Source organism: Anas platyrhynchos, chromosome 1 (assembly GCF_047663525.1).
Source record: "Anas platyrhynchos isolate ZD024472 breed Pekin duck chromosome 1, IASCAAS_PekinDuck_T2T, whole genome shotgun sequence".
In the NCBI taxonomy this organism is placed as follows: Eukaryota; Metazoa; Chordata; class Aves; order Anseriformes; family Anatidae; genus Anas; species Anas platyrhynchos.
Genome location: NC_092587.1, coordinates 124,694,440 through 124,711,370, shown reverse-complemented (window position 1 = coordinate 124,711,370; position 16,931 = coordinate 124,694,440). Strand labels below are relative to the sequence as shown.

At 41.8% G+C, this 16,931-nt stretch overlaps 1 protein-coding gene across 1 annotated transcript; it reads right to left on the bottom strand.

The window, feature by feature from the left end:
- Positions 1 to 423: 423 nt before the first annotated feature.
- Positions 424 to 13,889, bottom strand: ICOSLG (inducible T cell costimulator ligand). The gene is made up of 7 exons (XM_027448870.3): positions 13,526 to 13,889; positions 10,730 to 10,770; positions 8,639 to 9,001; positions 7,823 to 8,104; positions 6,519 to 6,695; positions 5,334 to 5,369; positions 424 to 3,001 (listed from the first exon to the last, which is right to left on the bottom strand). The coding sequence occupies exons 1-7, from the start codon at positions 13,537 to 13,539 to the stop codon at positions 2,991 to 2,993; spliced, it is 924 nt and encodes a 307-aa protein (XP_027304671.1). The 5' UTR covers positions 13,540 to 13,889; the 3' UTR covers positions 424 to 2,990.
- Positions 13,890 to 16,931: the final 3,042 nt, after the last annotated feature.

Genomic DNA, 16,931 nt, shown 5'->3' with positions numbered 1-16,931 from the left:
TATGTTGCTTGATGCATGCAGTTCATGTATGCTGATACCTTTTAACAACAGGAAACAGAGTGATACTGGTGACCAAGGGCAACACTGACCCATGTCAGTGCAGTGAAATGGTTTCAGTTCTGGGAGAGGGAGGGTTTGTTGTATGTTTGCTCTGCTAGGGTGTTGTTGAGGTGGGCAAGAAAAGGATGTGTCCACCCAGGCTTTATACTACCTTTGGGCTACCGCATATCTTTTATTTCATTTGTTCAAGGTACAGAGCAAAGCTTGTCAAGCCTCTGTATTGCATCAGTCCCTCCTCATCTGAGGGCTTTGGAAAGGAGCACTCATACACCATGAGCAATGCGACTGACAGTAAAACTCACTTTAGCTGGGGCAACAGTTTGGAGTGACTTGTCTTTACACGCCGATAGACTTAGTCAGACATAAAGGAGAATTAACAGATTTTATTTAAAACATAAACATGGTATGTGATGAAAAGAGCTGTTACTACAGAATTTCCAAGTCCTTTGAATGCTAACAAACAAATGTCATCTAGGATTTACTTGCCTCCAAAAATAGCTGGAAACCTAAACCAATTTAAAGCATGGATTTTGCAAGAGCAAGTTGTTTCATTTATATGTGTTCACTATGCACCATGAAGTAATCCAGAAATAAGAACCCCTTCTGGTTTAATTAGCTCAATAACATACGGGGGTCACTAACATCTCTGAACAGCTTCTTGCCCAGGCAGAATATAAAAAGGAAACCTATTTTTAGAAAAGGCTTCTGTCAGTTCTAACAGCATCAAAGAGGCTGCACAAAACAACTTCATATGATAAAGAGTGAGGAAATATCTCACTGAACCACTAGGAAATGGCTACCCTTAACATCGGCATAGGTGACGGTCACATTTTTATGGTGTCTGCAAGCCTGCATTCTTTCTTCAGGCAAATTCCATTTAGAGTTCACTGAAGACTAGATACGGACTCAATAGATATCTAACAGATTAATAGAAAAGGGAGGAGATGAGAAAAAGCTGAGACTTAAGATTACTGAGATGTTGTAAGTTACTTTATCTGACAAATACTGTGAGCTAAATGTTGTAACTGATGGCATATGTTACACTTGTAGATTGGAAGATAACACAGGACAAAAATGGAATTAATAAATAAAACAAAGTAGTTTCACAGACAATCAAACTTAGCAAATACACAATACATTTTTTTTTAACATTAACAGAGAAAACATCTTTAAAAACACTTCTGTACACAGCTACTTGCAATCTAAACAGGATCTTATTATTCAGTTGTAGCTTGGCTTTTCTTTAACTTCTTCATCCTATTTAAATTGGCGAGTAAGCCTGGATTGCATCAAATGAGAGCTAAACTGACCCTTCCCTTAAATGCCATAGAGGCTGAGCCTGTGAGACTCCCACCAAATACCGACACGGTGGTGTGCAGTTACCAAACCCTGAGCCTATGTGGGGGTATTGTTTCAAGAAAAGATAATGGAATTATTGCCAAATGTCTTGGGATTTTGTGTGATGGGATAACAAGACAACAAAATTTATCTTTACTTCACTCATATTTGAAAGCTGATCTTAATACAAAAATAACATCCTAACTCATGGTTGACACTGGAGGGACTTCTCTATGCAGAGCTAGGTCAGACATGGCTGTGACTTACTCATAGAAATGGTAGAATTTTAGTCTAGCAACCAGCACAGGAGAAGCCAGGACTCGGTTTTAAAATCATCACCAGCACCTGCCCCAACAAGCTGGCAAGAAGTGCCCCACCCAAACAAGAACTAATATAAATTCATCCTCCTTCAAAATCTTCAAAGTTGCATTGCTATTTTCATCCATTTTGCTCCTGGATGAATCAATGCTGAACCAGTGAGGCACAGTTGCTGGCAAAAGGAAGTGCAGTTCTTGGCTTTCTTTCCCTTTCACTTGCTTTAGCCATTGATAAACCAAGAACATTCACAGACAACACAGCGATACAGTCTATGCTCCTGTTTCTTCAGTGGAGGGATGAGAAACAAGGAGAGGTACGGAAAAATTCAGTTTAAAAGAACTCTCTGGAAGCTGCTGGTCTTAAACAAAGACCAGCTGAACTGAACAGAGGTTGACCATAGATTTTGTTCCATCCAGAAAGGGTTATGTTCAGGTAGCCTGACAGTAGCATAGTGGAGAGCACTATTTTTAACCATTCTGATTTTTTAACCATTCTGATTTCCACAGACCGTTGTTTCACACAGCAAGCAACAGCTTCTGTCAAAAGTAGAAGTCCCCTTTTTGGTGGAATATTTGGTAAAGAATAAAATTTTAATATCAAGTGCATTTAAAGGAGCTTTCCTTCTGTTAATACATTCATATACATTTACCCTGTCATAGTAAGGCACGTTTTGGTAGGACTTAGTCAAAATGCTATAGCTATGTCTGTACACAATAACATGCATCTGGTGAAAGCAAACAATGAAAGGATGTACTGTAGAGAGTGAAAGGTGGAAAAAGTCACAATTTCCATTTGCAGAAAGTCCTTCAGTTTTATTTTTTTTTCGTTTTTAGCTGCCTCTCTTCACATTCAGTAGTCACTGTTAGGTTAAGGAGAAGGAAGCTCTGTGGGAAGAGAGAACTTCCCATGCTCCTGAAACACGGTTGCTTCTCCTTGTAACAAATTCCTCAGTGGTGATGACAACAGGCTGGGTGCTCATCAGCTCTCAGTGCTCAGGCAAAGAGTACCTAAGTCCTAGGCTTATTGCTTTCCCCAGTTCAGGAGCTCAGAATGCTGACAGACTATCACAGAAGACTGTCCAAAGTGGTTAGCTCAGCTCGTTGGAACAGAAATCCAACAGATTTGGCTTTCTCTTTCTTGGAGAAGCTTTTTGCCATCAATCTTCCCACACTGCAGAAATATGCCACTTGTATTACAAGCAATGCTGCTGCTGAGATAGAGGGTGATGCTCCTCTTGATACACCTCCAGCTGCCCAAATTGTTGGCAGACTTCTTTAGACAGGTGCTGTGAAAATAAAGTGACATTTTAAGAAAAAGAATAAGGAAAAAAAAAAGCACACTGAAATAATCACATCGTAGAGTTGTTTTATCCTATGTAACCAATGGATTGAGCTGCAAAGCTTTAATGGATGTCAGTGGCACCTTTGGTTTCTTTTAAGCTACTTCAGAGAAAGAGATGCACAAAGCCTACTTGTGGTCAAGTGAAACCACCTTCCTTAGGCTCCTGTATAGGCAGTGGAGGGATCCCTCCAGAGAACAATTATAAAAGCATCATTAGCTCCAGTTCCGCATTTTTTCTCAGTGGAAGCATCCTGCCCCGCCAACTGCAATGGGCATCTGGAGAGACTAACACTACTGAGATGAAGCTATTCTTTGCATCCTTTCTTCTCCCAGTTTCCTTTTTTTTTTTTTTTTTTTCTTTCTTTCCCTTTGTAACAGCTAAGCTTGTGTCAATAGGTTCTTCCTGTTTTTTCAGTATTTGGGATTCCAACCCCCAAAACAATCTTATCTTCATAAAGTCAAACCAGTAGAAGTACAAACTTATTTACATCAATGTTGAAAAGCAGAAAGCCACAGCAGAGCTTCCCTGTGGGTGCAACCTCTGCAGTACTTTACTCCCTGACCAACACACAACTCACTTGAAAATCTCCAGTAATCACTCAGTCAAGCTAGAATTTCCCCAAGAGCCCATCTTCTTGTCCCATGGTAGCACCAGATATTTTGAGACCATTTCTGACAGTTACCCTTTTCTTCTTTTAGTGAAAGAAAACAGGCCAGCAATGAGTCTGGACTGATGGACTTGACAGCCTGCACAGACTCCCTGAACCTTGGTGCTGAACTACTATGACCCATAGAAGAGATGCTTTCCTAACATGCGGTTTAAATCTCCCTTTTTTAAGACTCTTGTGCCTTAAGTGTTGTTTCTGTGGGGTTAGTACAATAAATAACTTGTTCCATTTTCATAAGGACTCTCCAAAGAAGGTCGTTATTCTGTCCCTGCATGGCCTTGCCTTTTCCAGTCTAAACAAACACAGACAATCTTGCATCAGGTTTTAGACTCTTATTTGGGTGACCCAGTTTAAGGGTAAATTAGAACTGTACTGCCTCCATGTCTCCCATGGCTCTTTTGGCAGACAACAACCCTCAGAACTAGGTCAGTTTCTGAAGCAGCGAACCACCAATGCTGCTGTCCCACCTCCTCTTCCGCAAAGGGTGCAGATGTGCAAAGGGAAACATAGTGTCTGGAAGGGAAGTGTCTTTGTTTTGTTTTTAATGAACAAATTGTGCCATGGTGGCCTTCAATATAAAATAAATATTTACTCCTATTTATGTCACAGAGGTTTTTCTACTTAAAGAATAACTCCAGAGACTACTTAAGGAATAAGTCCAGAGATCTGATCACAGAGGGCCTGGTATAAGTCAGGCGAGGAAGAAGTTGACATTTAGTAAATAGCAAGGATTATGTTAATGCAACTCATAGGAAAAAAAGAAGAAAATACTTCCTTATCTGAAGGACAAAATCTATTCTTCTTTCTACATTAACCTCTACAGAAACAGTGTAATGTCTGTTGTTGTTTAGCAAACAAAACTGTTGTGGGTCAGATTGCAATTGCATGACGGGTCTGGAAAACAACTGACCATTAATCCAGTTTTTATGACACAAACGTTTTAGGCATTTTTAAGGGTTGTTTTGCTTCTGCTTGATATTATCACTTGGGTTCATTCACAGCATCTCTTAATGCAGACTATGTTTTCTGTTGCTTTAACTACTACAAGCTGTGGTAGAATCACAGTATTTTCTGTCTGTTCTGCAAAGACAGCTAGCCAGATAACAGTTATTTGCCTCAGTAGAACTACCAAACAAAACATAAAATAGGCAGATATTTCATCTTCTATGTACTTTCACAAGTGCCCTGTGCTGAGCTTGTTTTTCCAAAGGTCCTGTTTTTTTGTCCTTTTTTTTTCACTCCACTATGAATGATAGATGAATTGCTAAACCAGCTGGCCTGCAATATTGCAGTCTTGCTTATAATAATATTGAAGGTCTGAACTTTTATTCTTGTTTTTTTTTTGTTTGTTTGTTTGTTTGTTTTGTGTTTTTTTTTTTTTTTGTTTGTTTTTTTTTTTGCTTGGAAATGAGAGTACTTCTTTTTCTTTTTTTTTTTTTTCTTTTTTTAATTGGGTATGCACAGGCTGAGGTTCATCAACATAAAGTGTTTATAACATCCAGTAAATCTAACCCAAAGACTTTGTGGTGAATATGAGTACTGAAGTTATTGTACTGAAAAGTTAAGCAATTTTTGAGACAAATACAGTAACATATTTTTAATACTTACAGTTAAGTTTTCTGTTGTCTCCATTTGTTTGGACATCTGTTGAAATAAATAAATATAGCGTGTTAAGTGTGGAGCATAGATAACCGAAGTCTTAACACTAATGGCATTAATATTAAGCAACATCCAACAATGCTGTAGGGTTCAATCTTCTAAATTCTTTTTGGACAGCAAAATGGGGTCCATCCTCTATTTGCTTACAATCTAGGTCACTGTTTCAGCAAGAATACATTTTGTGCTTAAAGCAACAGCACTGCTCCATGTTTTGGGACAGAGTGCCCCTGCACCACTCTTGGGTTGTTCCTAAAGAGAGAACATGGCCCCTGCCAACTGCTACGGAGGCTGGGCAAGATTATTACCCCACTTTCTCTAGGTCTTCTCTGGAGCAACTGTACTTGCTAGCCAGGAAGAAGAGGGCATGGTTTGAAAGTGTACATTGTTCCTGCTTGTGAAAAGTGTGGCTGCCCCACTCCTTTTTCTTAGATGTTAGCTCTCATACCTCTGTAAAGTGGCTTACGCTAAGTACTCATGTACATCAGACTCAGTCTGGTTCACAAGACATCTTTTAGAGCCACCTTTTCTGTCTTGCTGAACATTAAGAGTCCTACATATGGGCAAACATAGATATACAAGTGGACACATGTATAACATGAAGTGACAGTGAGAACTTAGAGCTATCAGCTATAGCAGTGCTTTACAGCTAACTTGTAGGAAACAGCTTAGGAAATTCCCAGTGGGATCTTGAGTCATCAGTTGACCAGTCAGTGACTCTAAAGCTCTCTGGATAGACTTATCCTGATTTTTTGCTTGGGATTGGGCTGAGCAGAACCAGTTACGAACCCCAGTCCTATTCCATGAAGGCACATCCCCTCCACCTGTCCAGAAGCAGCCTACAGGAATTGCAGCTGAGAAGCTATGGCCTGAGCTGGCACAAAGTCTGAGCTACTCCTATATCCAGCAGTTAATTTCTGTAAGGTTCAGGTGCATTAGCAGAAAATCATGCACAGTAACATGCCGTGGGGCATTATATGTCCTCCCCAGGGCACCTCAGGTATTTTGTAACAGTGTGATTTCCTGCTGTTGTATGCAGGGAATTTATTTCCTTCCATGCATTGAATAACATTGCATATTTTGGCAAATGAAAAATAACCCTTCAGATTTGGTCACACAAATGAAGGTCCTCATTACCTGTGTATGACACTAGTTTGGAAGACCGATGTTTCCACAGCCAGCAGATTAACACAGCTAGAAGAGCTAGCAGAATGACAATAGAAATGATGCCAGCTGCTTGAGCACCTCGTCCACCTTTTTCCAGGTCTTTGTGACTTTCTGTATTAGAATCATTATTTTGCTTTTCCTGTGTGTCTAGAAAAAATAGAAAAAAGATGTAATAAGGCATAAATTTGCACACTTCATACCAGGCAATTATTTGACCACACATTATGTAAATAAATAAAAATTCTGAGGGACTAAATATTTATGCTATTCATATCACTGTGATTATGGTGGTATTTTTTCTGAGCAAGGCATGTTTCTATCTTACATGGCTTGTTAATATAATCATACAGTGCCAGTTTATTCCTCTCTATCATCACACTACACAGGTGGATCCTTCATTTTCTTTCTTCTTTCCTGACACCTGGGAGACTGTATATTTGAGCTTGTATCTTGACTCAGTGGGAGATAAATCTATACAGAATCTATAATACAAGTCTGATAGTATCATCAAACCGGGTGAAAATCTCTCTCTCTTAAGTTAATCATGAATTCTCACTGACTGCTGAAAACTGAGTTTCAAATCACATCTCTTACTCTTTTTCAAGTGTGATAGTGCTTTTCTTTGTTAATAGCTTTTTAGTTTAGTGAAGAGCTGTGAGGCTAAATACTTGTTCTTGCTGTTGGTCACTTATATCATCAGTATACATTTTATTACACTTGTGACATTAGGAGAGTTGTTCTATTGGGCTAATACTACCTGTTTGTTACAGGCCTACTTTAAGCAGTGTGCTGAGTTAGAACTAAAGTTAAATTAACTTTAATTAACTTAAAACAGAACTTCAAAACCAAGCAGAGTACAAAACAAATATGAGTGATGCAAAGCCATGGGGCAGGGGGTCAGGAACCGCACGTCCACTGCATGGCACCACTTGAAAAATGACTTCACCTCAAGCAGTCATGTTTGCAAGGAACCCAAGGGTAGAGCCTAGTGACTGCCTTGGGAGCAATAACTGCTCAATGCCATTGTCACAACGCGCTTGATGGGGTGTTTGGCAATGTGGATCAAGTGAGAAGGAAACATTAATTCCATTGCAAAGCAGACCTAGCTTGAGAAAAAAAACCACTGAGCTTTCTCAGCATTTTTTTTTTTTTAAGTACCACTGAATTTTTATATGCCCCTCATTAGAGCATGATAGAACTACTACAGATATATCAACCAGTGTGGCTCTATCCGCTATCTAGAAAACATGAAGATGTATCGTGAAGGAACTTACAGTTGGCTGATATATTTTCCTGCAGTCTTTTATTTTCTATGAAGCACTCTATTTGCATATCAGAAGTTGCTTTAACCTTCAGTGTGCTAAGAACGCTGTAAGTGCCATCGTCATGGAGGGTGATGCTTAACTCTGATGGCAGCATGCGACTGTTGTCCGTCCTATTTATCCAGTAAACATTTGGTTCTGGGTACCCGTTGTCAGAACTACAGCTGAAAGTCACTTCTCCAGTACTGTCACTGTTTGTTACTGGTCCACTGAGTATTGGTTGGCTGTAACTAGCTGGAGAGAAAGAGAAAAAGAAATGTTTGTCAAGATTTTGAAACGTATTGAAAAGACAGAACTTTGACATGGCTTCTGAAGCAGAAGTTCTGGGTTTCACAAGACCCTCACAACTTGAAAAGAAAACATATGCCGGCTTGGTTCATAAGTCAAAGATCTGAAAGAACTGCTGGAAGGGCAGAAAGCTGAAGCCAAACCCCAAGGAACAGAGCAACTTAAGCCACTGTCACCCAGTCATGTGCAAGAACATATCAATGAAATATTAATTTCATTTCACATTAATGAAAAGCATTCCATATTAATGAAAGTCAAGTTGAAAAAAAGCCCAACACTGGATGAACAGTTGTTACAGCTGCTCTCCCAGTTTTAGATTCCCCATCTGTAGCATTTAAAATAAGCAGATTTCGTTTCAACAAAGTATTGAAGAAGGTTTCTAACTCAAGGGTATATTTACATACAGTATTGAAATGGCACTAACTGGAAAAAACAGAGTTAGACTTTGGGCAAATACATGCAAGTGGTAAAAGTTCTTACCTGCTAACCTGAGAACCACTTTTTCCTGGTGAACTACTCTGGTGTATTCATTTGTCTGCAGCACTACACATTTGTACTTGCGCTCATCGCTCTGGCTGACATTTAGTAGTAGCAGAGAAAAATCGCCTTCTCCCAGTCTGTCCCACAATAACTGAGTCCTGTTTTTAAAGTGAATACATTGTTCACTTTCGTTGTCTTGACCGGAGATCAGCGCATGTACTACTGAACACTGCTCTTGAACATCATCTATTTGCCAGTATACCCGTAGATTATTTAAGCTGAGTTCTTTTCCTGGATAAATGCAACTCAGTGTAGCATTATCTCCAAGTTTACTGATAACAATCTTCCCCTCCAGTACAGCAACTATAAAGATAAAAAGAGAGGGAGAACAAAGGGAGTTAGTATTAGTATTTATAACAGGCAGGAGAGCACTTGCTCCTTTTCGTCAGCACCTAATTCTCTACTCTGTACTTTCCAAGGGACCTTTTACAATACCAAGCCTCCTGATTATTTCTTTCTGAGGACCAGCACAGGGAACTAAGTGTTCTCTGCCCTATGGGTGGAAGGCAGACAGACTAAACTGACTAGGACTGACTGCAGACACATATGCAAGTCCTAACGCATTAATAATCACTTTTTTTTTTTAAAATGAGAAAAATGCCAAAGAGAAATCACGAAGACTGGAAACCCTGATAAGAAAGAGTGCTTCCATTATTTTGAGATGAAAGTAATTAAAAACGCAGGTAAAAAAAAACAACAGTGTGTCTCAAAGTGGGCAGGTCATAGCAATAACCTTTTATTATTACCAAGGGTGTAACCCTCTCAATAAATATACTCATCTGGGAAACTAGCATGCCCAGATACAGATAGTGACACATCTATTAGACATGTACAGCCTCTGAGAACCAGCTGATATAGGCCAGCACACTGAAGAGCACTTTTCCTGATCTCCAAGGAGGACAGAGGCAACCTTTCACCTCTCCTCCACCATAGCAGCTGGAAAACCTCTACTGATACTGGTTGCTGAGACCAGAGCAGTATGTGTAAATGCTGGACTGGGTAAAGGAGGGTGAGGCATGGTGCTGGGTGAGAAAAAATCATGCTGGGGAGCGAACTAGGGAAAGAAGGATGATTGCAGTGAAGGTTTAGAAATGTAGATCAGAGCATGGTGTGGTGGGAGGTGACAGCATGTTAGGTAAAGGGCAATATGTCTTTGTGTTGATGCACTGAACTCTGAAGGAGCTCACCCACAAGTCTGAGTTGGGCACTCTGGTTTAAAAACACCACTGAAGTGAGCTCACTGCTTGCAGGGAGGAAGGTTGTATCTGTTCTCCAGGCCCTTGTCCTCTGCTGGGTGCAACAAGGTTGAACTGCAGCTGGAATGATGCAGCTCAGGCTCGGGGAAACCCCATGAAGCAGCAGGAAAAGTGATGCTGTAGAAAACTTTGCCTGGGGGCACCTCGTTCACTGGTCTTCTCTAGGACAGGAAAGCCAGCATCAACTGGGACTGAATCTTGTACAGTTTGTCCTGATTTTGGCACCAGCGGGCTTCCTTGATGACTTTGTTGAGGTTCCTCTCAGTCATTAAGCAAGAATGGAGGAGAGCAGACTCTAAAAATATTTAAGTATCACCAGGTGATGTCCTTTAACCTTATCTTTGTTCTGAGAGGGATTTTTGGAACTGTAGTAAGAGACTTACTAATATTGGGCACTGAGATACAACAATGTATAATCCTAGCCATATTGTGAGTACTGACTTTATGCAAGCATGTTAGATCTGTCTATCAACAACCACTTCTACGGCCTCTGGCTGGCACTCAGAAATAAGTACGGGGGGATGTTTGTGAAGCAAGCACAGCAATCTGGACAAGAGCATCCATATGATGCTTTGCTAGTCTCTGTATGGAAACTCATAGAAATAGTTTTTTCTTTCTTTTCTTGATGCATGTCACAGGAACATTTCACATTGAGGAATTCTCAAGAGTCTTGCTGAAAACATGCAGATATTACACATATTATCACTAATCTGCTCATTTGCCAAAGTCTTGTAAGGAGGACAGCTTAATTTTAAATGAAGTGTTCTTAACTTACCAGCTCTCAGAATATGAAGGGACAGTAACAGAAATCCACAGCTAAAAAAAAATAAAAAACAAAGATGTTATACAACAGATGTTAGCCTCCCTATTGTTTACATAAGTGATAAACATAATATTGATTGTTTCAGTATAGTAGCAGAAGTAGATAAATTAAGTACTAGTGGCAATTATGCAAATTCCCATTAAGCATTTGCATTTTTTGACAGCTGCAAAACTTCTCGTTCAAATAACCTAATTGTGGGTGGGTGGTCAAGGCCACAAATAGAAGCAAAACGCACTAATATTAGAATCAGAGCACCAGACCTGACACCAGTGTCGTGCCCATCTTTCTTGCTACAAACAAGCTATGGACTGGAGGTCCAGCAGTCTCTGCCTGGTACTGTGATCACTGGGAGGGAGAGCAACTGCATGGGCTTAGGTCCAGGTCAAGCTCCGCATCCCGCTGTTGTGCTGGTAATACACGAATCACAATTTTGTTTTGTTGAAGGACAACAAGCAGCTGACTGTGCTGCTCACGATTTGTGAGCTCAGTAAATCACATAAACAGGAAACGTGTGATAGCACAGAGTTGTCCGAAGGTTTTGTTGGAAAGAATTTGGCACATTTTATTACTCCAGAGGGATAAATCAACAAGGGGGTTCCCCAAGGGAGTTACAGATGATGGTTGCTATAGGAAAACCTAGTTTATCTGTAAAGCACAAGTGATTTAACTCTCATCCTACAGGGCTTTGAGAAAGATAAATGTGCAGAACTTTTCCAAAAGTTAATTTAAAATAGCCCTTCAGTGACCATGCTTAGCTATAAGTCATGCTCTCCAGACTTCTGTGGCAAGGAAGATGCTGGAAAGGTCTGAGGATGGAGCTGCGTGCCTGTTTTCCCACCTTGATGTTGCCCCACGTTGCAAACCCGAGCCAATGGGCAGCAGGACACCTGCTTATCTCCAGTTTCCCCAACTTGTTTTTGCAAGCTGGGGCTTATGCTGGTGTGTGAGCTCACACTGATGGCCTCCTCTCAGCCCTCAGCCAGGTCCAACACTGAGCCATGGGTTGGGAGTGAGGGGGAGAGCTCCCAGCACCCCATGCCCAGCAGGAGTGAGCCCCAGGGTCTCCCACACAAGAGCATCGCTCCTTCCCAGCTCTGCTCCCACCAGCTGGCAGGGCCAAAATTGAGTCTCCTCTACTGGGGAGAAGGGTCTCACACTTATCCTTACCCCTAGGAAAATTATGACTTGCCCAAACATATTTGGCTACCCACAGAGAAAGCAGAGGGCGTCCTAACAAAAAAAAAAATAAAAATCAACCTACACTTGAAGCCCCACATCCAGAAAATGAGATGGGCAGAGTTTAAGAAAGAGTCAGTGTACTTTAATATGAGGAAAAAAATATTTATTTTCCTTTTTATGTTCTCCAAACTGGTTTCATAGATTAAATTTTTGTGGCTGCAACTTTTGGTGCGTGGGGTTTTATATTGTAGTTTTGCCGTGTTTGTATTCTGTGCTGGAAGATTAATATACTTTTTGTGCCAGGCTCGTGGATGTCTGCCTGGAAAAGTTCACCTGAATGGAATCTTAATCCCTTGGTTGTGTTTGTTTTGCTCTTTCCCACCTAAATTAGAAACTATTGATATAGTAAGTCATTTGAATGAAATACAGAGCAACAATTGATACTCTCTAGGGGACTCTGCAGGGAATTTCCCAGGCTAGGCATTTGCTGATGCCAACGAACTTTCATCTAGTCAGCCAGCGCTGATTATTTGATGTATGTAAACAAAGCAGGTTTTGATTTGCTATTTTAATAGATAATGTCACAGTCAAGATTGAACAGATCTATAGACGCTCATCCTCCAACTAGCAGTTTGCAGCTGTGATATTCTCGGCGCTGTCTCAGTCCAAACCTTCCCATGGAGTAGCTTTAATGCCGAGCTCCTAATAGAAAAGGGGAGAAACTCTCGCCTGCAGAAAAACCTGTCTTTTGTCCCGTATGTATGCTCTAATCATGCATTCACCACAGTGTCAGTGAACTCCGCTAACCCCAGGTGTAATTGCATTAATTTCCATTGAAAAAAAAAAAAAAGCTTTAAAAACTTTTTAAAAAACTTTTTGAAGTTTTTAAAGCTTTTTTTTTTTTTTTTTTTTTAATTTTAATTCTTTCCCACACCTTCCCCTTCTATTTTTCTTTTTTGATGTCATGTGAAACGGGAGAAAGTTGCACTTCCTCTTTCATACATTCTTGCTCAGTGAGCTGATTCTTACTACCACCTCAACGTTTTCACACGCTGCTTATTTCAGCCCCAAGGGATGCTGCCGTTCTGGCACAAACTAACCGGACAAAAGATGCCCTGACGCTTGTAGTAATAACTTCGGGGCTTTTGCCCCACAGACTCGCTTCGTGCCCAGCCTCGCAGCAGCACAGCTCCTCTCGCACCCATCAGCAGGTGCCCCAAGCGGCGGCTTGGCCACCCGGCTTTTCCAACACCCGCTTCAAGACAGCACCAACTTAAGCAACACGAGCACGACTGCTCCCCAAAACCCCTTTAAGGAGCAAAAACGTTCCTAAAAGGGCCAGCCGGCCCCGCGCAGGAGGGCTTTGCCACCACCGCCCCGGGTCATGCCCTAGCAGCGGAGCCCGGCGCCCCCCGTGCTGCGGGTCCCCGGGGTGCCCAGCCTGCCCCCATTTTCCGAGCCCACCCCCAGCACAGCATGCTGCCCGGGGAAGGGTAGCAAAGCCCCACAGCCGCTGCCCCCCTCCCCAGCGCCCCGCAATGCCTCCCACCCCGGGGCCCCTCCGCTCACCCCCGCGGTTCCATCGCAGCCGCGCCGTGCCGAGCCGAGCTGTGCTGTGCCGAGCTGAGCCGAGCTGAATTGAGCTGAGCCCGCTGCTGGCCGGCTTTAGGCCATTCCCCTTTCCCTCCCACGTCTCCTCCCGCTGGGGATTTCCGCCTGTAATGCTCGGCCGGGGCCGCGCCCCGCCGTGGGGGAGGCTGCCGGTGGGCGCCCCTCACCGTCGCCTCGGGGCTGGCACCGCAGCCGGGCAGCCGTCGGCCGGTCGAGGCTACGAGGCGAGAGGCGACTTGGGTTGCTCCCACCCGGCTGGGCTCTGCCACTGAAATCGGGTTTCGAAAGGCGTTTCGGAAGAGATCAGGTTTGCTGCTGCGTGGTTAGGCAATAGCCCCGAGCACGGCTTGATGCGGTGCGCGGCGGCGTAGAAGATAAAAAGCTGCCATAAAACATGTGTGTCGATAAGGGGACTTGTAGCAGGAGCCGGGCGTTTCAAAGCCGTGGTTCCCACTTGCCAGCAGTTTCTCTTCTGGCTCCCGATGGGTGGCCGCGTTTGGCAGCGGGCACCCCCGCCGGCTGGGACTCCTCCACCAAGGTGATGACACGCAAAGCTGCACAAATAGACACTAAAAACGGATTCCCATCTTAACTTGGTCTTGGTTTCTCAGTCAGTCCTGGGTATACCAAGAATTTTGCTGCGGAAATTCCAGGATTGTGCAAGGCCCGTAGGTCTAAATGCTATTTCTGTTGCCAGCCAGGGTCAAGAAGGAGGACTCTTGGCTTCGGGTGCCTAAGCCAGCATTGCTTCAGCCTATCTGTGTATCGCTGATAGGCTGCAAATTAGTAACCCGGTCCTGGGTGGGTAGGCTCAAACTTAAAGGAAGATAAGAATTACAGTTGATACAGAACATGGTGGCAGCAGCCAACCTAACATCTTTCACTGGGACGTATCCTGATGGGGTATCCTAGTTTGAGAGCTACTCCTTGGGTATTTTATGGGTGGTATTAAGAACAGTCACTCGGTGAACAGGGATGCACATGGAGTCGGTTCTTTGTGGCTAAATGTTTCCTGAATTGAAATGCTTGTGGCTCAACCTTATAGGCAGAGTTTTAGACTTCTAGATATAAAATTGTGCTCACCAAAATGAATAGTTTAAGCGCACTCTTTTGATGCAGTCACTTCTATTTTCCATGCTTTTTTTCACACATAATGGGTAAAAACAGTCCATTGCTACACATGCATGCCAGTTTGGGCAGAAAGAAATTTCAGAAAGAGAGAAGGAATATGCATGAAAGGCAAATGTGGCTCAATAGGTGGGAGACTCTCTGGGATCTAGATAGGTCAGGTGCCAACATCTTCTTTGCCTGCATCGGGCTTTTGAATTGTTTTGCCTGAATCCCTGAGGAGTTTTTCATCTATAGAGCAACTTCATATTCTCTTCTATTTCCCTTCTAAATGGAGTTACATGAACACTCAGCTTTAGGCAGGTACTGAGTTGTGTCTACCCACAGAAGTCCCCAGCAGTCCTGAAACATGAGGATATTCTTCTGCCAGTGACTCCATTCCTACAGCATGCACTGAAACACCCAGTGGTTATTAATACAAGCAGGCTCGCTCCCAAATCACTGCCATGGGATGCAAGGTGCTCTTTAGAGAATGCTCCTGTCTTTCATTACACAGCAAAAAAAAGAAGGAATTGCAGTGGGGAATCATTGTAGTTCCTGTGGTTCCTTTGTTATATTTACACAGAAATACATTTTTATTTTCTAAGATATGGTTTTATTAATGTGTCACTTACTTGCAATTAGGATATTTGGCTTTGTGTCAAAATATATTATTTTTTTTTGCAAAATTTATGCAATATTTTTGCAAAAATATCATAAAAAAAAAAAGAGTACCTAGAGTAGGAGCTACTCGAACTGTTATGTAGCAGACTGTTTTAAACAGGTATGTCATCTAGAGGAGCAAAACAATCCAGCTTATACACTGCATGCAACTGGAGAATAATACTAACTAGAGAAACATTGAAGTGGTATTGCTTACATTAAGTTTGGGATGCTTATCAGAGAATACAGAAAAACAAAAATCTGCAACTATTTTCACAAAAACAAGTATCTGGAAAACTGACAGCTGATCTCAAGCCAAAGTGATCTTATGTCAGAAAGAGCAGGTAGTACCCTGATATTAACAGCGACTGACTCACTGACCTTAGCTGGACATCCACTGTAGGGGGAAAAGTCAGTGCTAAATTCAGGTACAGGAAAGGCATCCAAATCTTCAGTGGCATGGAATATTTGTTTCAGCAGATGAATTCTGGGATAGAAAGCTTTAAAGGCATGATAAAAATTTGACTGGTGGAGGATTATGTAAAAATTGTCTAGCATCTGTTTTCTAATAATATTTTTAGTAGAGAGGTTTTCTACCAAAAATATAACCAAACTCTCCATGACTGCATTGCTACTCATACATGAGACAGCTGCTGGGAGGAGGTTCACAAGGAGAGAAGCACGCCAGTGCATCAAGTATCAGAGTATCATTAAAAGGGCGGAAAAAAACTGGAAGTGAGATTGGAGGAAAAAAGTTGATCATTGATTTTCAAAATAAAACAATCAACTGAAAGTACTACAGTATACCCAGCATGGGTTAGGGTGCTTGTATATTCTCTGTCACATTTGGTTGGTGCAGTAAACACACCTTGTTGGTCAAAAACAGCTACACATGACTTTGTTTGCCTTTTGGTATGCCATTTGCAAAGAATAGATGGCAGAAGAAGGAGCAGAATTTAACAGAATTATCTCTATCGGTGATTAAGCACGTCAGCACTCTAGGAAAACACCCAAAATCTAACAGTCCAAATGCTAAGTTGCAGAGAATGTAATCTAGAGCTTAATCAGAAGAAAATAAATTGCAGAGCAAGTGAGCTAACTTGATAGCAGAAAAGAGGGGTGAAAGGCAAAATCTAAATAACGTAAAGGGGTAGAACAATCAATCAGGAGTAGCATTAGAAAATGGATTGAACACTAAGGATCATAGTTCTCCTTTCTTCTTGGAAACATTACAAATTAGCACTTGAAGCAGAAGATCACTGCCAGATAAGCAAAGACATATTCAAATGGAATAAGGGTCCTGTGTCCTTGTTGTTCTTTCATCCCTAAATATTTTACTGTGCTGTGACATTTGAAATATACCAATTCCTTGTGGAATGGACAGATTTCTGGCTTTTGTACTGTGGAGATTTCAGTACTTGAAATTAAAGCTAGTAAAATATGACTCGCAACTGAGAAAAAAGTCAGGATTAAAATTACAATAGCACTGGCTACTTGTTCAATTTTATGTAGAAGTAAAGAGCAAAAGAAAGTACAAAGCATATTACAACATTGTTGTGGTTTAACCCTGGCAGGTATCTCAGTCCCACACAGC